General features: G+C 45.1%; 1 protein-coding gene across 3 annotated transcripts in view; it reads left to right on the forward strand.

The window, feature by feature from the left end:
- The first annotated feature begins 4,705 nt into the window (after positions 1-4,705).
- The window catches only part of LOC139550379 (ephrin type-A receptor 4-like), an 81,145-nt gene continuing 62,120 nt past the window's right edge, over positions 4,706-23,730 (forward strand). The window contains exons 1-4 of one of the 3 annotated variants that reach the window (XM_071361245.1): positions 4,706-4,991; positions 6,028-6,095; positions 8,724-9,032; positions 9,193-9,547. In XM_071361245.1, the coding sequence (XP_071217346.1) occupies positions 4,904-4,991; positions 6,028-6,095; positions 8,724-9,032; positions 9,193-9,547 (820 nt within the window). In that variant the 5' untranslated portion in view covers positions 4,706-4,903. The remainder of the gene's footprint in view (positions 4,992-6,027; positions 6,096-8,723; positions 9,033-9,192; positions 9,548-23,730) is intronic. The other 2 variants (XM_071361244.1, XM_071361242.1) reach the window with 2 other exon arrangements.

Raw genomic sequence — 23,730 nt, forward strand, 5'->3', positions numbered from 1 at the left:
CTTCGTCTGCGGGGAAGACTGTGATTCTTACGGTTATCGATAGGTTCTCTAAGGCGGCACATTTCATTCCCCTCGCTAAGCTTCCTTCCGCTAAGGAGACGGCACAAATCATCATTGAGAATGTGTTCAGAATTCATGGCCTCCCGTTAGACGCCGTTTCAGACAGAGGTCCGCAATTCACGTCACAGTTTTGGAGGGAGTTCTGTCGTTTGATTGGTGCTTCCGTCAGTCTCTCTTCCGGGTTTCATCCCCAGTCTAACGGTCAAGCAGAAAGGGCCAATCAGTCGATTGGTCGCATTTTACGCAGCCTTTCGTTTCGAAACCCTGCGTCTTGGGCAGAACAGCTCCCCTGGGCTGAGTACGCTCACAACTCGCTTCCTTCGTCTGCTACCGGGCTGTCCCCATTTCAGAGTAGTCTTGGCTACCAGCCTCCTCTGTTTTCGTCCCAGCTCGCCGAGTCCAGCGTTCCCTCCGCTCAGGCTTTTGTCCAACGTTGTGAGCGCACCTGGAGGAGGGTCAGGTCTGCACTTTGCCGTTACAGGGCGCAGACTGTGAGAGCCGCCAATAAACGTAGGATTAAGAGTCCTAGGTATTGTCGCGGTCAGAGAGTGTGGCTTTCCACTCGTAACCTTCCCCTTACGACAGCTTCTCGCAAGTTGACTCCGCGGTTCATTGGTCCGTTCCGTGTCTCTCAGGTCGTCAATCCTGTCGCTGTGCGACTGCTTCTTCCGCAACATCTTCGTCGCGTCCACCCTGTCTTCCATGTCTCCTGTGTCAAGCCTTTTCTTCGCGCCCCCGTTCGTCTTCCCTCCCCCCCCCCCCGTCCTTGTCGAGGGCGCTCCTATTTACAAGGTACGGAAGATCATGGACATGCGTTCTCGGGGACGTGGTCACCAGTACTTAGTGGATTGGGAGGGTTACGGTCCTGAGGAGAGGAGTTGGGTTCCATCTCGGGACGTGCTGGACCGTTCGTTGATTGATGATTTCCTTCGTTGCCGCCAGGGTTCCTCCTCGAGTGCGCCAGGAGGCGCTCGGTGAGTGGGGGGGTACTGTCATGTTTTGTCTTTGATCATGTCTTGTCCCTGTGCTTCCCTCTGCTGGTCTTATTAGGTTCTTTCTCTTTCTCTCTCTCTATCGTTCCGTTCCTGCTCCCAGCTGTTTCTCATTCTCCCTACGACCTCATTTACTCTTTCACACCTGTCCCCTGTTTTGCCCTTTGATTAGTGTCCCTATTTCTTCCTCTGTTTTCCGCTCCTGTCCTTGTCGGATTCTTGTTTGATGTTTGCTGTTCCTGTGTCCTTGTTTCGCCCTGTCGTGTTCTTTGCCTTCTTCAGATGCTGCGTGTGAGCAGGTGTCTATGTCAGCTACGGCCAGTGCCTTCCCGAAGCGACCTGCAGTCTGTGGTCGCGTCTCCAGGCGTTCCTCTCTATTGACGAGAGGATTTCAGTTTCCTGTTTTGGATTACCATTGATTATATCCAGGAGAATCATTATTTGTTTAATACTGGAATAAAGACTCTGTTACTATTACGTCGCTTTTGGGTCCTCATTCATCAGCATAACAATAACATGATAAAGTGTGTTGTCAGTTAACCCATACTCTTGTTCATGGAGTGTATGTGATAGAGGAAGCCCCATACAAAAGCTCAACTAGCAACTCTTCTGTCCTCTTTTGCTTCTTCTACTTTGTTCTTAAACACCCACACATCTACATCCCTGGAGAGTTTTCTTAAGCAGGAGGAAGCAAGATGGTGAGAGAGAGAGAGCGAGAGAAAGGGGGGGGAGATTGTGAGAGAGAGAGAGCGAGAGAGAGGGGGGGGGGGTGAGAAAGATGGGTGTGAGAGAAAAAGAGAGAAAGAGGGGAGGGAGAGACATGGTGATAGAGAGAGATGGAAGGGGGTGAGAGAGGGGGGGTGGTGAAAGTAGAGAGGGGGGAGATGGTGAGAAAGAAAGAGGAGGGGGAGGTGGTGAGAGAGAGAGGAGGGGGAGATGGTGAGAGAGAGAGAATATGCTTGCTGCATACGCACACAACAACACATGTCCAATATCTCTCCATACACTAGCATCCCTGTAACGTCCTCAGCGATGTGTCTACACAGCAGCTAGACCTAGATTATATATGTGTCACAACACTAAAGGGCCCTTCTGTGAACTTCTCTACACTACTGCTTCTACCACTACTTCTATTATGTGTTCTCCATTTTGTGAGTGTCTGTGGGAGGCATGAGGAGTTTGTTTGTGGTTTGAGGAGGGGGTTTGGATAGAGAGATGACTTCACTTTGGCTTCAGGGCCTCTTATGGGGGTTAGTGGGTTGGGGTTTGGTGGGTTTAGGCTTTCTAGTAATTAAAGGAAGAGTATTCCTTGGGGTGCATGGTGCTCACACACACACACACACACACACACTCACTCACACACTCACTCACACACTCTCACACACTCTCTCACACACACACACACACACACACACACACACACACACACACACACACACTCACTGATTGCCTGTGTATAGTTTCACAATGGAGAGGTGTGGGCAGTATAGGACCATATGGGGCCCTATAGGAACAAAACGTGTGTGGGGGCCGAAGGCTCGGGCCACAGTGGGAGTTCACTGTTCAGACCTGGGAATCCCTCAGGAGAATGGAAACACCATCACGACGGTCATCAATCAAAACTACACTGACATAAACGAGCGTAAACAACGGCCTGCGACGTTACCATGTCACCATGTCACCTTTGCCCTGTGGCGAGGGTCCGCCCACTGGCGCCGGTGTTCGATAGGCCCCTGCCCTCCACAGCTCAATGTGATTGGACACCGGTTCCAGAGCGAAGCCGCTGCCCACTCTCGGCTAATTGGGTCTTTGTGATTGCGCAGTCTGTCGTGGGATTGGAGGAAAATAAAGTTGTGAAAACAGCATTATGGTCAGCGGTGGTGAGTGACGGGGCGATGCGAGGCGATCTCAAAGCGCCAGATGATCTTCCTTGGTCCATTATAGTGCATTATGGGGGATGGGATGGTTTCGCCTCAGCAACCGAAACGACACAAAGACCCTCAGAGCGGGACCCTGGAGACAAACACACACACAGCACCCTGTACTAAGGGCCCCGCCCGGACCTGAGAACGGCCCCATACACTGAGATGGAGAGCTTATGGAAAAACACAAATACATTTCACATACAGGTCTCACACACGTTAAGTGCTCCTTCTCAGTCTCTAAAATCGAGGTCAACATGGACACATCAAACACAAACAAAAGTCACACACTCTCTCCAGCTGGACAACAAGTTTCAATATGATAAAAGACCTCTTATCCACATCTCAGACTCTCTAGGTAGAGCTCGAAACAAAACACACACAAAACGTGTGTGACTATTGAAAGCAATATTAGACATAGATAGTATGGAATTAAAGATAGTAGACTTCAAAGTAGAGCTGGGTGATATGGACAGAAACCTTTATCGTGATAAATTGCCTAAATTGTGTAAATAGAACGATAAATGTAGAACATTAATGTGCACCACTGTTTTTTTATTATACTTTAATCTACAACCACTAGTTTGATGGTTGTAGCCATCAATTGTCCCATTAACAATCACACTTATTAGCAAACTTATTGTAGTGAACTATATCAGCAAGATGCCTGCGATAAGTGATCGGTATGGTCGGTTTATCATCCCAGCTTTACTTCAAAGGTAGGTGAGATAAATGCCCTACAGTTAAAACAGGCCAGTATCTATTATCTTCATTTAAAACAGGCTATAGTAAAGGACCAGTATATATTCTCTTCAGTTAAAACAGACCTCTACTGAGTGTCTTTGTGCAGCAGCTCCATTGAGAGAGAGAAGGTGTGGGAGGACAGGTCACACACCCCTCTCTTTGTACCTCCTCTGTGCTTTTAGAGCCTGTACAGGATTGAGTCTGCCTATTTTTAAACAGTGTGTATAATGGCTGTGGTGTGTGCTTGACTCAGTGGCCTCCCTGTATGGTCAATGTGAGGCCTTGATCTTTATGGCACAGTAGTGCACTTGTCCCATAACAGCAAAGTTGCTGGTTCAAGAGCCCACTCTGACATGTTATGGTAATAGTATCACCGTTCTTGGTATTTAGATGTCATAGCCTTAGGCTATTGAGATGCACAACCATCACCCCAGATCTCACTGCAGATTGATGTGCCGTCAGGTAGGGACATGAGCAAACGACAGGGGGCGCTATCTTCCTCTAGTTTCTCCTCCATCCTTTTCAGTGAGGCATCGTGTTCAGCAAGAAACAAGATGTATAAATAAGTCTTACTATTTGATGTGTTCAATAACGAATATCAATAGCCAACAGTACACAAATCCATCTATATTAAACTATTTTGTAGTTGGTTATGAATGGTTGGCTACTTTTGTTTTAAGCTCTAAGCACTTTTCTATGCAACATTTGTCCAATTCAGTCCCAAACAAATAACGTTATTATTTGTCACATAATTAATAATTTTCCTGATAAACTCGACTGTTATAGAAATGATCAGGGCATATTGGCTCATCATGAATAATTGACGCAGCTGAAGTTATGACCGCTTTCTCGGGGAGGCAGTCTAGTCATGATGTTGTCACACTATTGTGACTTGTTAGAAACATCAGTAAAACAGTAAAAATATTAAAACATTACAACATAGTCTACACAAACATAACATACAATTCACAAGTTACAAAAACAAACATAAAATGGCCTGCTGTGCCAGCAAGAGAGCACAGAAGAGAAGAGACCTACAACATGCGTCAGAGGAGCGTGAGACCGTACTGTGCCACCAGCGTTCGCCTCGCGCGGAGTAGGCTGTAACTCATTCATTCTCCCACTGGGACGAAGCAACTACAGTCCGTGAGCGGAGCTAAACTGAGACACTTCCATACAGCGCAAATGGCTGCGAGTTTCTGCAGAACGACTTGTGCGTTTATATGGATGTTTGCAGTTGTTTCAACCGCTCGAGTATATCCACCGAACGAAGGTAAGGAGTGGAGTGTTTTTTGAGTATTTTTTGGGGATTTAGGGAGGGTAACGTTACGGTTATCCGCAGTATTTGGTTAGGCTACTTGCCGTGTCTTCATTGAGGGTCCGTTTCGGTCCCTTCTTTTCCACTACTGGAAATTGATAGATCTTGTTATTTGGTAATAATAACATTTTAACGTGTTTACATATTTGGAGTAGTTTGCACATCGGTTGGTTCAGCAAGTACCAACCTGCGTTCTGTTGGATCCGCTCCGATAGATATCCAATGAGGAATGTCCCTTATCTGTCCAACCTGCGTTCTGTTGGATCCGCTCCGATAGATATCCAATGAGGAATGTCCCTTATCTGTCCAACCTGCGTTTTGTTGGATCCGCTCCGATAGATATCCAATGAGGAATGTCCCTTATCTGTCCAACCTGCGTTCTGTTGGATCCGCTCCGATAGATATCCAATGGGGAATGTCCCTTATCTGTCCAACCTGCTGCTGACTGGAAAGCGCCGTTTTTCCTCTTTAATTTTACTTTAATCCAACAATTGTATAACAATCCTAAAATTATCATCTCAAAAATGATTTAGCCTTACCACTATTTTTCTTTATCAGGTTCAGTCTTACAGTTTTGTTTTTGCTCAATTTCAATTTCATACAGGCCGTAGCTTTTTCAGCCTACAGTAGTTTGAACAGGGGCACAAATGAAACGTCAGACAGTACGGTTTTCATCAGCGTTTTGTGACCTAGGCCTACCCTACTGCCTATGTTTTACGTTTTTTTCTATCCTAACCCAGGGTCATGAGTTACTAGCTACAAGATATGTTTAACGTGTAGCCCAAAATCTACATTCGTTCCAGTAAATTTAAGATAGTATTTTTATGCATTTTGTCTTATGCTCTTATGATTTATCTTATTGCAATTAATGCTGTATGAAAATGTATGGGCTCTTATTGAGCCCAAGAGTAGCAGAAAATTGACTAATTTCCATGTATTGAGACTGGGAATAGGAAATCACTTTCCTTATCTCTGTAACTGTGTGTTTCAGTGACATTACTGGACACAAGGACAGTTCCCGGGGAGCTGAAATGGGCAGCCAATCCCACAGAAGGAGGGGTGAGTGAAGACTAACCTACTTCAAATCAAATCACTTTATTTGCCACATGCGCCGAATACAACAAGTGTAGACTTTACCGTGAAATGCTTACTTACAAGCCCTTAACCAACAGTGCAGTTCAAGAAGAAGAAAATATTTACCAAGTAGGCTAAAATAAAAAGTAATAATATAGAGTAACACAATAAGAATAACAATAACGAGGCTATATACAGAGGGCACCGGTACTGAGTCATTGTGCAGGGGTACAGGCTAGTTGAGGTAATCTGTACATGTAGGTGGGGGCAAAGTGACTATGCATAGGTAACAAACAAACAGCGAGTAGCAGCAGTGTACAAGAGGGGGGGGTCAATGTAAATTGTCCGGTGGCGATTTTTATGAATTGTAAGCTGTCCTGTAGTCCACGATCAGCTCCTTTGTCTTGCTCACATTGAGGGAGAGGTTGTTGTCCTGGCACTACACTGCCAGTTCTCTGACCTCCTCGAAATAGGCCGTTTAATCATTGTCGGTGATCACTGTTGTGTCATCAGCAAACTTAATGATGGTGTTGGAGTCGTGTTTGGCCATGCAGTCGTAGGTGAACAGGGAATACAGGAGGGGACTAAGTACACACCCATGTGGGGCCCCAGTGTTAAGGATCAGCATGGCAGACATGTTGTTGCCTACTCTTACCACCTGGGGGCGGCCCATCAGGAAGTCCAGGATCCAGTTGCAGCGGGAGGTTTTTAGTCCCAGAGTCCTTAGCTTAGTGATGAGCTTTGTGGGCACTATGGTGTTGAACGCTGAGCTGAAGTCAATGAACAGCATTCTCACATAGGTGTTCCTTTTGTCCAGATGAGAAAGGGCAATGTGGAGTGCGATTGAGATTGCGTCATCTGTGGATCTGTTGTGGCTGAATGCAAAATGGAGTAAGTCTAGGGTGTCAGGGAGGATGCTGTTGATGTGAGCCATGACCAGCCTTTCAAAGCACTTCTTGGCTACCGACGTGAGTGCCACGGGGCGGTAATAATTTAGGCAGATTACCTTCACTTTCTTGGGCACAGGGACTATGGTGGTCTGCTTGAAACATGTATGTATTACAGACTAGGTCAGGGAGAGGTTGAAAATGTCAGTGAAGACACTTGACAGATGGTCCGCGCATGCTTTGAGTACACGTCCTGGTAATCCGTATGGCCCAGCGGCTTTGTGAATGTTGACCTGTTTGTTCACATCGGCTACCGAGAGCATTATCACACAGTCATCCAGAACAGCTGGTGCTCTCGTGCATGCTTCAGTGTTGCTTGCCTCGCAGCGAGCATCAAAGGCATTTAGCTCATCTGGAAGGCTCGCGTCTGGGTTTCCCTTTGTAGTCCGTAATAGTTTTCAAGCCCTGCCACATCCCACAAGTGTCGGAGCCGGTGTAGTAGGATTCAATCTTAATCCTGTATTGACGCTTTGCTTGTTTGATGGTTCGTCTGAGGATATAGCGGGATTTCTTGTAAGCGTCTGGATTAGTCTCCCGCTCCTTGAAAGCGGCAGCTCTAGCCTTTAGCTCGATGCGGATGTTGCCTGTAATCTAACAATGACTACTTCAGTGACAATGTGAAGATGGACTGCATTCTACTGCACCCTCCAACTCTCTCTCTCTAACACTCTCTTTCTCTCTCTTTTTTTCTCTCTCACTCTCCCTGTAAATCCTCTTTGTTGGTTTAAGTTATTGGTGAACTTGACTTCTCTCCAGACTCCTTTCCAGTCTCCCTTGGTTCATTTTATTTTACTGAACTGCTTGATTGACAAGGTCCTGGTCCCCATGCACTGAGCCCTTTGATTGCCAGAACCCCCCCTCCTACCCCTACCCCTCCACACACACACAGACACACACTCCCGCCTTCACATCACAGTCGGGGCCAGTTTACAGCTTTTTGATCAGATCCTATTGAACACCTCTATACACTCTCTGGCTTGCTACATCTAAAGCTCTCACCAGCAGGGTGAAGACACATTATTATTATTATTACATGGTAATAAGATGCCAATTACACATAGTTAGAAGAGTTCACCATACAGCTCCATACAACATCCTTGATAAACTATCCAAGATAAAAGCATGGAAGGTTTTGTAGTCACTGAAGCTGATTAATGATTCTAAATGATGTTGGGGCCTCCCGAGTGGCGCAGTGGTCTAAGGCACTGCATCACAGTTGTTAGCTGTGCCACTGGAGATCCTGGTTCGAGTCCAGGCTCTGTCGCAGCCGGCGGCAACCAGGAGACCCATGGGACGTTGCACAATTGGCCCAGCGTTGTCTGGGTTAAGGGAGGGTTTGGTCGGCAGGGATGTCCTTGTCCCATCGCGCTCTAGTGACTACTTTGGTGGGCCGGACGCAATGCACGCTGACACGGTCACCAGTTGTAAGGTGTTTCCTCTGACACATTGGTGTGGCTGGCTTTTGGGTTAAGTGAGCAGTGTGTCAAGAAGCAGTGCGGCTTGGCTGGGTTGTGTTTCAGAGGACGCATGGCTCTCGACCTTCAACTCTCCCGAGTCCGTACGGGAGGTGCAGCGATGAGACAAAACTGTAACTACCAATTGGGTACTACGAAATTGGGGGGAAAAAGGGGTCTAATAATCGGAATGTTTGTGTGTGTGTTGCCAGTGGGAGGAGGTGAGCATCATGGATGAGAAGAACATCCCCATCAGAACGTACCAGGTGTGTAACGTGATGGAACCCAGCCAGAGCAACTGGCTTAGAACTGACTGGATCCCTCGGTCTGGTGCGCAGCGCATCTATGTCGAGATCAAGTTCACCCTCCGGGACTGTAACAGCCTGCCTGGAGTCACTGGCACCTGCAAGGAGACCTTCAACCTCTACTACTTTGAGTCTAACAATGACAGAGAGCACTACATCAGAGAGAGCAACTTCCTCAAGATCGACACAGTGGCAGCCGACGAGAGCTTCACTCAGGTTAGGACTCTTGCTTCGTTATTAGTCTCTCTGTCAAAGTTTCAGATCTGACGGTATGTTGGTTTGATGTTGTTTTTTCAGTGTAAAAATTACCATGAGGTAACATTGTGTTGCAATGGCTATTGATAATTATTAATTATAGTATTATTGTTATGATCAGGTGGACATCGGGGATCGCATCATGAAGCTAAACACGGAGGTGCGTAATGTAAAGGTCACAACCCGGAAGGGTTTCTACCTGGCGTTCCAGGATGTTGGCGCCTGCATCGCTCTGATCTCCGTTCGTGTTTTCTACAAGACCTGCCCCCTCAGCATCCGTAACCTGGCAACCTTCCCAGATACTAACACTGGAGCTGACACTTCCTCATTAGTGGAGGTCAGGGGGTCGTGTGTGAACCAGTCAGAGGAAAGGGAGGAGCCTAAGATGTATTGTGGCGCAGATGGGGAATGGCTGGTTCCCATTGGTGGGTGTGTCTGTAACCCGGGATACGAGGAGAAAGGTGGAGCCTGTCAGGGTAAGGCATTTGATTTACATATATTTCAATTTAATTACCACATTTTATTTGAAATTGTATCGAACTCTGAGCGTATGCACTTAGTTGACTGAGCTAAAGTTAAGTCATCGGCTCTGAGCTCTGGAAGAGAAATGGAAATAGGAGAGACTGTCGGGAACAGACGTTCTGAAGACAGTTTTATAGCACGCCATTTCTCTCTCTATTAAACACACGGCTCAATGCTTCAGTAGGGAGTGATATACAGCTGTGTGACTATTCTGACAACATTATTTATGATGGCCATAATGATGGCAGCTATAACTTTTAGAGGCCTGCGGACCCAGCGGAGGGTGTGTGTGTGTGTGTGTGTGACTGATAGTAGAGAAAGGGGTACCTGTCAAATTGTTCTGTATGTGACAGACACCAGGTTCTCTCTCTCCCACTCTCTTCCTCTCTGTGCCTCTCTCTCTCCATTCATACCTCTCTCTCTTTCTCCATAGTAGAGTTAATGACATCTGAAAGCAGTTTTCTTTAACAAGATTGAACTAAACCCTTGACTTTGGTCATCTTTGATCTGAAGTTAAGGACCGGCTATTTTTAACAGTATATCCTTTCTCCCCGCTCTATTAAATCAAGACAGCCCACTCGGGACTAGAGTACTCTAGTGGTGCCAAAGTACTGTCAGACTTAATGACCTACTGGACTGAATATTACATCTTAGCATTTCCATCATGTCACTTAGCGCAGTGGTACCCAACCAGAGCTACTAGGACACCTGGGGGTACTTGGCCTATCCACAGAGGGTCCTTTTAAAAAAAAAAAAAAATTACCTTTATTTAACTAGGCAGGTCAGTTATGAACAAATTCTTATTTTCAATGACGGCCTAGGAACTGTGGGTTAACTGCCTTGTTCAGGGGCAGAACGGCAGATTTTTTACCTTGTCAGCTCAGGGATTCTATCTTGCAACCTTTCGGTTACTAGCCCAACACTCGAACCACTAGGCTACCTGCCGCCCCACTAGAGAAAACTCATGAGGCCATAGGCCTACTGGTAAAATGCACATGAGGGGGTACTTCAGGGGTACTCCAGGCAGAGCAACATTCATTTGGTGGTACAGTAACCAAAAAAGTTTAGGAACCACTGAATTAGTGGACTAGTGACCAACAGGGACATAGAGAAACAGGGAAAGAACGAGGCAGTGAATGAGAAGAATACTTTATAGCTCTATAGAGAGCTATGAAGAAAGAATACCCCCCCCCCCCCCCCCCGTGGAAGAAATCAAAAGGTGGCCCTCTCTCACAGCCTCGCCTGCCATTGGATGGATACAAGTTGGATAGTGGGAAGGGGGGAGGCATTAATCTTCAATGTGGGCTCGCTAAGGCGGGAGGAGAGAAGGAAGGGATTCGTTTGTGAATGAGGGAGGAGTTCTATGAGAAGGCCATTGGTGGATTAAGTCATTAATGACAGCCCAGCCTCCCAATTGTTGCTGTGTCGCAGTGTTAGAGGGGGTGCAGGGGAGGTACACAGGTGGGGGATAAAGATTAGGGGAGGGCGGTAACCCTGAACCTCTTCCATGTTCACCCCCCCCCCCCATTAAGAGCAGGGTCATGTCTGCTCTACCCAAAATTGCAACATTGCCGCAAAAAAATTGAAGTAGGGAACTAGTCTGTCGGCATTAAAGACTATAATTGGTTAAAGAAAATTGTGATAAATCAAAAAGTATACCAGTTTCATTTAAGGACCAAAAAATGGACAGCTGTGCCATATAGATTGCAAAATAGTTGGGAAGAGATTTTCGACGTACCGATTCCATGGTTTATGTATGAACTGATACTCAAAACTATGCCGGATTCAAAACTTAGAAGTTTTCAATGTAAATTATTATACAAAATTCTTGCAACCAATAGAATGTTATACAGTATAAATGGGGGATAAAGCCTATCCATCTCTGCAGATTTTGCTGCAAAGAGACAGAATCATTAGATAATTTGTTTTGGTACTGTCCATACAACAAGAAAACTAATGTAAAACATACTGTGTCCGTAAAACGTATATACTGTATATACTACCGTTCAAAAGTTTGGGGTCACTTAGAAATCTCCTTGTTTTTAAATGAAAGCACATTTTTTGTCCACTAAAATAACATCAAATTGATCAGAAATACACTGTAGATATTGTTAATGTTGTAAATTACTATTGTAGCTGGAAATGGCTGATTTCTAACAGAATATCTACATAAGCGTACAGAGGCCCATTATCAGCAACTATCACTCCTGTGTTTCAATGGCACATTGTGTTAGCTAATCCAAGTTTATCATTTTAAAAGGCTATTTGAATTAGAAAACCCTTTTGCAATTATGTTAGCACAGCTGAAAACTGTTGTTCTGATTAAAGAAGCAGTAAAACTGGCCTTCTTTAGACTAGTTGAGTGTCTGGAGCATCAGCATTTGTGGGTTCGATTACAGGCTCATAATGGCCAGAAACAAATAACTTTCTTCTGAAACTAGTCAGTCTATTCTTGTTCTGAGAAATGAAGGCTATTCCATGCGAGAAACTGCCAAGAAACTGAAGATCTCGTACAACGCTGTGTACTAATCCCTTCACAGGACAGCGCAAACTGGCCCTAACCAGAATAGAAAGAGGAGTGGGAGGCCCCGGTGCACAACGGAGCAAGAGGAAAAGTACATTAGAGTGTCTAGTTTGAGAAACAGACGCCTCACAAGTCCTAAACTGGCAGCTTCATTGAATAGTACCCCCAAAACACCAGTCTCAACGTCAACAGTGAAGAGGCATCTCCAGGATGCTGGCCTTCTAGGCAGAGTTCCACTGTCCAGTGTCTGTGTTCTTTTGCCGATCTTAATCTTTTCTTTTTATTGGCCAGTCTGAGATATGGCTTGTTCTTTGCAACTCTGCCCAGAAGGCCAGCGTCCCGGAGTCGCCTCTTCACCGTTGACATATATTTGTATTTGTATTTTATTTTTTATTTAACCTTTTATTTAACTAGGCAAGAACAAATTATTATTTACAATGACGGCCTGCCAAAAGGCCTCCTGCGGGGACAGCGGCCTGGGATTTAAAAAAAGAATACAATATAAATATAGGACAAAACACACATCACAACAAGAGAGACACAACACTTCATAAAGAGATACCTAAGACAACAACATAACAAGGCAGCAACACATGACAACACAGCATGGTAGCAACACAACATGCCAACAACATGGTAGAAAACAACATGGTAGCAGCACAAAAACATGGTATAAACATTATTGGGCAAAGTCCACAGCACAAAGATCAAGAAGGTAGAGACAACAATACATCATACAAAGCAGCCACAACTGTCAGTAAGAGTGTCCATGATGGAGTCTTTGAATGAAGAGATTGAGATAAAAATGTCCAGTTTGAGTGTTTGTTGCAGCTCGTTCCAGTCGCTAGCTGCAGCGAACTGAAAAGAGGAGCGACCCAGGGATGTGTGTGCTTTGGAGACCTTAAACAGAATGTGACTGGCAGAACGGGTGTTGTATGTGGAGAATTAGGACTGCAGTAGATATCTCAGAGAGGGGGGAGTGAGGCCTAAGAGGGTTTTATAAATAAGCATCAACCAGTGGGCCTTGCGATGGGTATACAGAGATGACCAGTTTACAGAAGAGTATAGAGTGCAGTGATGTGTCCTATAAGGAGCATTGGTGGCAAATCTGATGGCCAAATGGTAAAGAACATCGAGCCGCTCGAGAGCACCCTTACCTGCCGATCTATAAATTACATCTACGTAATCTAGCATGGGTAGGATGGTCATCTGAATCAGGGTTAGTTTGGCAGCTGGGGTGAAAGAGGAGTGATTACGATAGAGGAAATCAAGTCTAGATTTAACTTTAGCCTGCAGTTTTGATATGTGCTGAGAGAAGGACAGTGTACCTCTAGCCATACTCCTAAGTACTTGTATGAGGTGACTACCTCAAGCTCTAAACCCTCAGAGGTCGTAATCACACTGGTGGGGAGAGGGGCATTCTTCTTACTTAACCACAGCTTCCATCAATGTAGTGGTCTGTATTACTCCAATTCCCCATATATTTTTGGGGCAAATTATATATATATATATATATATATATATATATATATATATATATATATATATATATATATATACAGTGGGGAGAACAAGTATTTGATACACTGCCGATTTTGCAGGTTTTCCTACTTACAAAGCATGTAGAGGTCTGTCATTTTTATCATAGGTACACTTCAACTGTGAGAGACGGAATCTAAAACAAAAATCCAGAAAATCACATTGTATGATTTTTAAGTAATTAATTAGCATTTTATTGCATGACATAAGTATTTGATACATCAGAAAAGCAGAACTTAATATTTGGTACTGAATCCTTTGTTTGCAATTACAGAGATCATACGTTTCCTGTAGTTCTTGACCAGGTTTGCACACACTGCAGCAGGGATTTTGGCCCACTCCTCCATACAGACCTTCTCCAGATCCTTCAGGTTTCGGGGCTGTCGCTGGGCAATACGGACGTTCAGCTCCCTCCAAAGATTTTCTATTGGGTTCAGGTCTGGAGACTGGCTAGGCCACTCCAGGACCTTGAGATACTTCTTACGGAGCCACTCCTTAGTTGCCCTGGCTGTGTGTTTCGGGTCGTTGTCATGCTGGAAGACCCAGCCACGACCCATCATCAATGCTCTTACTGAGGGAAGGAGGTTGTTGGCTAAGATCTCGCAATACATGGCCCCATCCATCCTCCCCTCAATACGGTGCAGTCGTCCTGTCCCCTTTGCAGAAAAGCATCCCCAAAGAATGATGTTTCCACCTCCATGCTTCACGGTTGGGATGGTGTTCTTGGGGTTGTACTCATCCTTCTTCTTCCTCCAAACACGGCGAGTGGAGTTTAGACCAAAAAGCTCTATTTTTGAATCATCAGACCACATGACCTTCTCCCATTCCTCCTCTGGATCATCCAGATGGTCATTGGCAAACTTCAGACGGGCCTGGACATGCGCCTGCTTGAGCAGGGGGACCTTGTGTGCGCTGCAGGATTTTAATCCATGACGGCGTAGTGTGTTACTAATGGTTTTCTTTGAGACTGTGGTCCCAGCTCTCTTCAGGTCATTGACCAGGTCCTGCCGTGTAGTTCTGGGCTGATCCCTCACCTTCCTCATGATCATTGATGCCCCACGAGGTGAGATCTTGCATGGAGCCCCAGACCGAGGGTGATTGACCATCATCTTGAACTTCTTCTATTTTCTTCTATTTTCTAATAATTGCGCCAACAGTTGTTGCCTTCTCACCAAGCTGCTTGCCTATTGTCCTGTAGCCCATCCCAGCCTTGTGCAGGTCTACAATTTTATCCTTGATGTCCTTACACAGCTCTCTGGTCTTGGCCATTGTGGAGAGGTTGGAGTCTGTTTGATTGAGTGTGTGGACAGGTGTCTTTTATACAGGTAACGAGTTCAAACAGGTGCAGTTAATACAGGTAATGAGTGGAGAACAGGAGGGCTTCTTAAAGAAAAACTAACAGGTCTGTGAGAGCTGGAATTCTTACTGGTTGGTAGGTGATCAAATACTTATGTCATGCAATAAAATGCAAATGAATTACTTAAAAATCATACAATGTGATTTTCTGGATTTTTGTTTTAGATTCCGTCTCTCACAGTTGAAGTGTACCTATGATAAAAATTACAGACCTCTACATGCTTTGTAAGTAGGAAAACCTGCAAAATCGGCAGTGTATCAAATACTTGTTCTCCCCACTGTATATATACTATATATACACATACATACACACACACACACACACACATATATGCTATATTAAAGCTGATCTACCCCCTAATGAAAAAATATATCCAATTGTTTTTCAAATACATTAAAAAAAGAGCAGGGTCATGCTGGAGGTTGATGAAGACATCAAAAGAGAGGAAGCGAGGGCGAGACAGAGGAGGAGCATAGAGACAACAGAGGGGGTTTAAATGGGACAGCCACACTCAGGAATAAAAGAGGATCTCTGCATTTTGTTAGTTTTATTTGAGTTTTGTCGCCTACTTTTTAGAGGGACTTTGTTCCGCTGTGGCTGCTCATCTGCTGCTGATAATCTGTGTTATGTGGGTGGTATCTGTGTTGTTATGTGGGTTACATCTGTGTGTACAGTATGTGGGTGGTATCTGTGTTTATGTGGGTGGTATCTGTGTGTGTGTGTATGTGGGTGGCAAGAATCCAAGATGGTGCAGCAGTAAGACGTGTTTTATTTTCGTCCCATGTAAATATTGTCTTTTTCAGAGTTTTTTGTATACATTTCAATCTCTTTTTCCCATTTTCGAAATAAATATTCATTCCTGCAACCCGCCTCACCCAATGCGGTACGGATCAGCAATTTTTTTTAAACCTTATAACTGGAACCTCCATCAGAGGCTAGCCAGCTAATTAGTTACTAGCTATTTAGTCATTGTTAGCCTCTGCTAGCGGTCTTACCTTTAGCTCGGACTCCTGCCGCTTTAGCCTGGATAGCCCGGATAATACCTGCCAGTCTGCACAGCGCGATACCAGCTCTGAGCATATGGGACTGCTTTTTCCACTACATCACCGGATTCCTGCCGCAAGCTCTGGACCATTACACCGGATCTTCGCAGCTAGCTAGTTGCTACCGAGGAGCTATTGTGGCTAACGCCCTTGTCCAGAATCATGCACCAATTAGCCCCAAGCTAGGCTCATCTCCCGGCTAGCAAACGAAGTACACCGACTACAACACTTCTCTTGCCAATTGGCCTGGACCCTTTGTCGGCATGGAGCCCCGCCAGTCCATCACGACTGGTCTGCTGGTCTGCTGACGTAACTAGGCCGATGTGCTCTCAACTGGCCTCTGCGTCGTGGATGTTTGGTGATGATCCATCTGCTAGGCCTGGCCTGCTAGCTCCCTGAATGCCGTGTCTCGCGCTCGCTCAACGTAGTAATCGACTACAGAACTGTTCCCTGTTTCATCAAGTGCTGCTCATTGGACCCTATGATCACTCGGCTACACAGCCGATGCCTGCGGGACTGTCTATTAACACAAAGCGGAACCCCCAACAGAAGCTAGCCAGCTAACTAGCTACTAGCTAGTAGCCACTGCTAGCGGTCATCAGCTAACCTTAGCCCGGTCAACTCCTGCCAGTCTGCACAGCGCGATTCAACCCAGAGCATACCGGACTGCTTTTTCTCCACCAAATCTCCATATCTCCGGATTCCTACCGCAGGCTCTGAACCTTTTCGCCTGGATCAGCACAGCTAGCTAGCTGCTATCCGAGTGGCTACTCCTGGCTAACGTCTCTGTCCCGAAGAAAGCACAAGTTAGCCGGGAACTAGCCTCGTGCTAGGCCTATCTCCCGGCTAGCTGAAGAGGTCCATCAGCCACTCCTTGGGTTACAATACCTATTTTGCTAATTGGCCTGGACCCCTTTTACTGCCGACACGGAGCCCCGCCGATACATCACGACTGGTTAACCGACGTAATCCGCCCTAGGGGGTTTCAACAGGCCCCTCCGTCATGACGTCCCCTGAAGGCCCATCCGCTAGCCACGGCCGCTAGCTGTCTTGAGCATATCGGACTGTTTGCTGAAGAGGTCCATCAGCCAACTTCTTGGGCTACAATACCTATTTTGCTAATTGGCCTGGACTCCTTTTACTGCCTACATGGAGCCCTGCCAATCCATCACGACTGGTCTGCCAACGTAATCGTCCGAGGGGGCTACAACAGACTCTTCCGTCGCGACGTCCCCCTAGGGCCCTTCTGCTAGCCCCGGCCCGCTAGCTGTCTGAATCTCCGTGTCTTTTCGCCTAGCTACTCACTGGTCCCTATGATCACTCGGCTACGCATGCCTGTCCCTGTCAGTATGCCTGGTCCATTGATGTTTTGGTTAGTGATTATTGTCTTATTTCACTGTAGAGCCTCCAGCCCTGCTCAATATGCCTTAGCTAGCCCTTTTGTTCCACCTCCCACACATGCGGTAACCTCACCTGGTTTAAATGGTGTCTCTAGAGACAAAACCTCTTTCGTCACTCAATGCCTAGGTTTACCTCCACTGTATTCACATCCAACCATACCCTTGTCTGTACATTATGCCTTGAATCTATTCTTCTGCTCCCAGAAACCTGCTCCTTTCACTCTCTGTTCCGAACGCACTAGACGATCAGTTCTTATGGCCTTTAGCCGTACCCTTATCCTACTCCTCCTCTGTTCCTCTGGTGATGTAGAGGTTAATCCAGGCCCTGCAGCGCCTAGCTCCACTCCCATTCCCCAGGTGCTCTCATTTGTTGAATGTAACCGTAAAAGCCTTAGTTTCATGCATGTTAACATTAGAAGCCTCCTCCCTAAGTTTGTTTTATTCACTGCTGTAACACTCTGCCAGCCCAAATGTCCTAGCCGTGTCTGAATCCTGGCTTAGCAAAGCCACCAAAAAAATCCTGAGATTTCCATCCCTAACTATAACATTTCCCGACAAGATAGAACTGCCAAAGGGGTGGAGTTAGCCTGCAGAGTTCTGTCAATCTATCCAGGTCTGTGCCCAAACACTTCGAGCTTCTACTTCTAAAAATCCACCTTTCCAGAAACAAGTCTCTCACCGCTGCCGTTTGTTATAGACCACCTTCAGCCACCTGCTGTGCCCTGGAAGCCATATGTGAATTGATTGTCCCCCCATCTATCTTCAGAGCTCGTACTGTTAGGTGACCTAAACTGGGACATGCTTAACACCCCGGCCGTCCTACATTCTAAGCTAGATGCCCTCAATCTCACACAAATGATCAATGAACCTACCAGGTACAACCCTAAATCCGTAAACACGGGCACCCTCATAGATATCATCCTGACCAACTTGCCCTATAAAATACACCTCTGCTGTCTTCAACCAGGATCTCAGCGATCACTGCCTCATTGCCTGTGTCCGTAATGGGTCTGCGGTCAAACGACCACCCCTCATCACTGTCAAACGCTCCCAAAACACTTCAGCGAGCAGGTCTTTCTAATCGACCTGGCCTGGGTATCTTGGAAGGATATTGACCTCATTCAGTCAGTAGAGTATGCCTGGTTATTCTTTTAAAAGTGCTTTCCTCACCATCTTAAATAAGCATAACCCATTAAAAAAAATTGAACCAGGAACAGATATAGCCCTTGTTTCACTCCAGAAATGACTGCCCTTGACCAGCACAAAAACATCCTGTGGCGTACCGCATTAGTATCGAAAAGCCTGCGCGATATGCAACTTTTCAGGGAAGTTGAGAACCAATATACACAAGCAGTTGGGAAAGCAAAGGCTAGCTTTTTTTTAAATAAATGTAAATCCTGTAGCACAAACTCCAAAAAGTTCCTGGACACAGTAAAGTCCATGGAGAATAAGAGCACCTCCTCCCAGCTGCCCACTGCACTGAGGCTAGGAAACACTGTCACCACCGATAAATCCACTATAATTGAGAATTTAAAAAAGCATTTTTCTACGGCTAGCCATGCTTTCCACCTGGCTACCCCTAACCCGGTCAACAGCCCTGCACCCCCCGCAGCAACTTGCCCAAGCCTCCCCATTTCTGGTGTTCTGATGTTCTGAAAGTTGCACAATCTGGACCCCTACAAATCAGCTGGGCTAGACAATCTGGACCCTTTTTCAAAAATTATCCGCCGCAAATGTTGCAACCCCTATTACTAGCCTGTTCAACCTCTCTTTCATATCGTCTGAGATCCCCAAAGATTGGAAAGCTGCCGCGGTCATCCCCCTCTTCAAAGGGGGAGACACTCGACCCAAACTGTTACAGACCTATATCTATCCTACCCTGTCTTTCTAAGGTTGTCGAAAGCCAAGTTAACAAACAGATCACCAACAGTTTCGAATTCCACCGTACCTTCTCCACTATGCAATCTGGTTTCCGAGCTGGTCATGAGTGCACCTCACCCACGCTCAAGGTCCTAAATGATATCATAACCGCCATTGATTAAAGACAATACTGTGCAGCCGTATTCATCGACCTGGCCAAGGCTTTCGACTCTGTCAATCACCACATTCTTATCCGCAGACTCAACAACCTTGGTTTCTCAAATGATTGCCTCGCCTGGTTCACCAACTACTTCTCAGACAGAGTTCAGTGTGTCAAATCGGAGGGCCTGTTGTCCGGACCTCTGGCAGTCTCTATAGGGGTGCCACAGGGTTACAATTCTCGGGCCGATTCTTTTCTCTGTATATTTCAATGATGTCGCTCTTGCTGCTGGTGAGTCTCTGATCCACCTCTACGCAGACGACACAGTTCTGTATACATCTGGCCCTTCATTGGACACTGTGCTAAGTAACCTCCAGATGAGCTTCAGTGCTATACAACTCTCCTTCCGTGGCCTCCAACTGCTCTTAAATGCAAGTAAAACTAAATGCATGCTCTTCAACCGATCGCTGCCCGCACGTCCAGCATCACTACTCTGGACGGTTCTGACTTAGAATATGTGGACAACTACAAATACCTAAGTGTCTGGTTAGGCTGTAATCTCTCCTTCCAGACTCACATCAAGCATCTCCAATCCAAAATTAAATCTAGAATCGGCTTCCTATTTCGCAGCAAAGACTCCTTCACTCATGCTGCCAAACATACCCTCGTAAAACTGACTATCCTACTGATCCTTGACTTCGGCGACGTCATTTACAAAATAGCCTCCAACGCTCTACTCAGCAAATTGGATGCAGTCTATCACAGTGCTATCCGTTTTGTCACCAAAGCCCCATATACTACCCACCACTACGACCTGTATCTATAAGTCTTTGCTAGGTAAAGCCCCGCCTTATCTCAGCTCACTGGTCACCATAGCAGCACCCACCCGTAGCACGTGCTCCAGCAGGTATATTTCACTGGTCACCCCCAAAGCCAATTCCACCTTTGGCCGCCTTTCCTTCCAGTTCTATGCTGCAAATGACTGGAACTAATTGCAAAAATCACTGAAGCTGGAGACCCATATCTCCCTCACTAACATTAAGCATCAGCTGTCAGAGCAGCTCACAGATCATTGCACCTGTACTTAGCCAATCTGTAAATAGCCCATCCAACTACCTCATCCCCATATTTTTTTTCTTTCTCCTTTGCACCCCAGTATCTCTACTTGCATATTCATCTTCTGCACATCTATCACTCTAGTGTTAATTGATCAATTGTAATTGCTTCGCCACTACAGCCTATTTATTGCCTTACCTCCCTAATCTTACCTCATTTGCACACACTGTATATAGATGTTTTTTCTATTGTGTTATTGACTGTACATTTGTTTATTCTATGTGTAACTCTGTGTTTGTGTCGCACTGCTTTGCTTTATCTTGGCCAGGTCGCAGTTGTAAATGAGAACTTCAACTGGCCTACCTGGTTAAATAAAGGTGAAATAGAAAAACAACATCTGGGTGTATGTGGGTGGTATCTGTGTGTGTGTGTGGTATACAGTTGTCAGAAGTTTACATACACCTTAGCCAAATACATTTAAACTCAGTTTTTCACAATTCCTGACATTTAATCCCAGTAAAGATTCCCTGTTTTAGGTCAGTTAGGATCACCACTTTATTTTAAGAATGTGAAATGTCAGAATAATAGTAGAGAGAATAATTTATTTCAGCTTTTATTTCTTTCATCACATTCCCAGTGGGTCAGACGTTTACATACACTCAGTTAGTATTTGGTAGCATTGCCTTTAAATTGTTTAACTTGGGTCAAATGTTTCGGGTGGCCTTCAACAAACTTCCCACAATTAATTGGGTGAATTTTGGCCCATTTCTCCTGACAGAGCTGGTGTAACTGAGTCAGGTTTGTAGGCCTCCTTGCTCGCACACGCTTTTTCAGATCTGCACACAAATGTTCTATGGGATTTAGGTCAGGGCTTTGTGATGGCCACTCCAATACCTTGACTTTGTTGTCCTTAAGCCAATTTGCCACAACTTTGGAAGTATGCATGGGGGTCATTGTCCATTTGGAAGACCCATTTGCGACCAAGCTTTAACTTCTTGACTGATGTCTTGAGATGTTGCTTCAATATATCCACATAATTTTCAGTCCTCATGATGCCATCTATTTTTTGACGTGCACCAGTCCCTCCTGCAGCAAAACACCCCCACAACATGCTGCTGCCACCCCTGTGCTTCACGGTTGGGATGGTGTTTTTCGGCTTGCAAGCCTCCCCCTTTTTCCTCCAAACTTAACGATGGTCATTATGGCCAAACAGTTCTATTTTTGTTTCATCAGACCAGAGGACATTTCTCCAAAAAGTATGATCTTTGTCCCCATGTGCAGTTGCAAACCGTAGTCTGGCTTTTTATGGCAGTTTTGGAACAGTGGCTTCTTCCTTGCTGAGGGGCCTTTCAGGATATGTCGACATAGGACTCGTTTTACTGTGGATATAGATACTTTTGTACCTGTTTCCTCCAGCATCTTCACAAGGTCCTTTGCTGCTGTTCTGGGATTGATTTGCACTTTTCGCACCAAAGTACGTTCCTCTCTAGGAGACAGAAGGCGTCGCCTTCCTGAGCAGTATGACGGCTGCGTGGTCCCATGGTGTTTATACTTGCGCACTATTGTTTGTACAGATACCTTCAGGCATTTGGAAATTTCTCCCAAGGATGAACCAAACTTGTGGAGGCCTACAAAAAAAATTCTGAGGGCTTAGGTGATTTCTTTTTTTCTTTTTCCCATGATGTACCTTGAAATACATCCACAGGTACACCTCCAATTGACTCAAATGATGTCAATTAGCCTATCAGAAGCTTCTAAAGCCATGACATCATTTTCTGGAATTTTCCAAGCTGTTTAAAGGCACAGTCAACTTAGTGTATGTAAACTTCTGACCCACTGGAATTGTGCTACAGTGAAATAATCTGTCTGTAAACAATTGTTGGAAAAATGACTTGTGTCATGCACAAAGTAGATGTCCTAACCGACTTGCCAAAACTATAGTTTGTTAACCTCTAATTCCTCCCAAACCCGGATCCGGGAGCACCCCCCACAGTAAAAAAGCTGATTAGCATAGCCTAGCATAGCGTCACAAGTAAATACTAGCATCTAAATATCATTAAATCACAAGTCCAAGACACCAGATGAAAGATACACATCTTGTGAATCCAGCTATCATTTCTGATTTTTTTAATGTTTTACAGGGAAGACACAATATGTAAATCTATTAGCTAACCACGTTAGCAAAAGACACCACTTTTTTTACTCCACCAGTTTTTTACTCCATCAGTAGCCATCACTAATTCGACCAAATAAAGATATAAATAGCCACTAACCAAGAAACAACTTCATAAGATGACAGTCTGATAACATATTTATTGTATAGCATATGTTTTTTTAGAAAAATTTGCATATTTCAGGTATAAATCACAGTTCTACATTGCAGCTGCAATCTGAAATAGTGCCGAAGCTGCCAGAATAATTACAGAGACCAACGTCAAATACCTAATTACTCATCTTAAAACATTTCTGAAAAATACACAGCGTACAGCAAATGAAAGCCCAACATCTTGTGAATCCAGCCAATATGTCAGATTTTTTAAGTGTTTTACAGCGAAAACACAATATAGCATTATATTAGCTTCGCACAATAGCCAGAAACACAAGCAATTTACCAGCAGCACAGGTTAGCGATCGTAACAATACAGCAAAAGATATATAATTTTTGACTAACCTTGATATACTTCGTCAGATGACAGTCCTGTAACATCATATTACACAATGCATATAGGTTTTGTTCGAAAATGTGCATATTTAGCAGCACAAATCGTGGTTATACAATGTGATCAGTGGCAACAGGTCATGCATTCTGGCCGGCGCCATCTTGGAAAGGCACCTAAGTTTACGATTATTTATCGATTAGATTGACTAAAAAATACAGGTTGGACAGCAAATGAAAGATGCATTAGTTATTAATGCAACCGCTGAGATAGATTTTTTAAATTAACGTTACTAGACATACAGTGTCTAGTCTGGCTGCGTTACAGCCAGACTAGTGCCGCAATAATGGCGGACAAATCCGTTTACATTTTTCCACATAAATACGGAATAACATCATAAATAGCTCTTACTTTTGGACGAGCTTCCATCAGAATCTTGGGCAAGGTGTCCTTTGTCCAAAAGAATCGTTGCTTGGTTGTAAAACGTCGTCTTCAACTTCGGAATTAGCAGCTAACAATAGCTATGTGGCCACAACATGCC

The sequence above is a fragment of the Salvelinus alpinus genome, chromosome 23, assembly GCF_045679555.1.
Source record: "Salvelinus alpinus chromosome 23, SLU_Salpinus.1, whole genome shotgun sequence".
Classification (NCBI taxonomy): domain Eukaryota; kingdom Metazoa; phylum Chordata; class Actinopteri; order Salmoniformes; family Salmonidae; genus Salvelinus; species Salvelinus alpinus.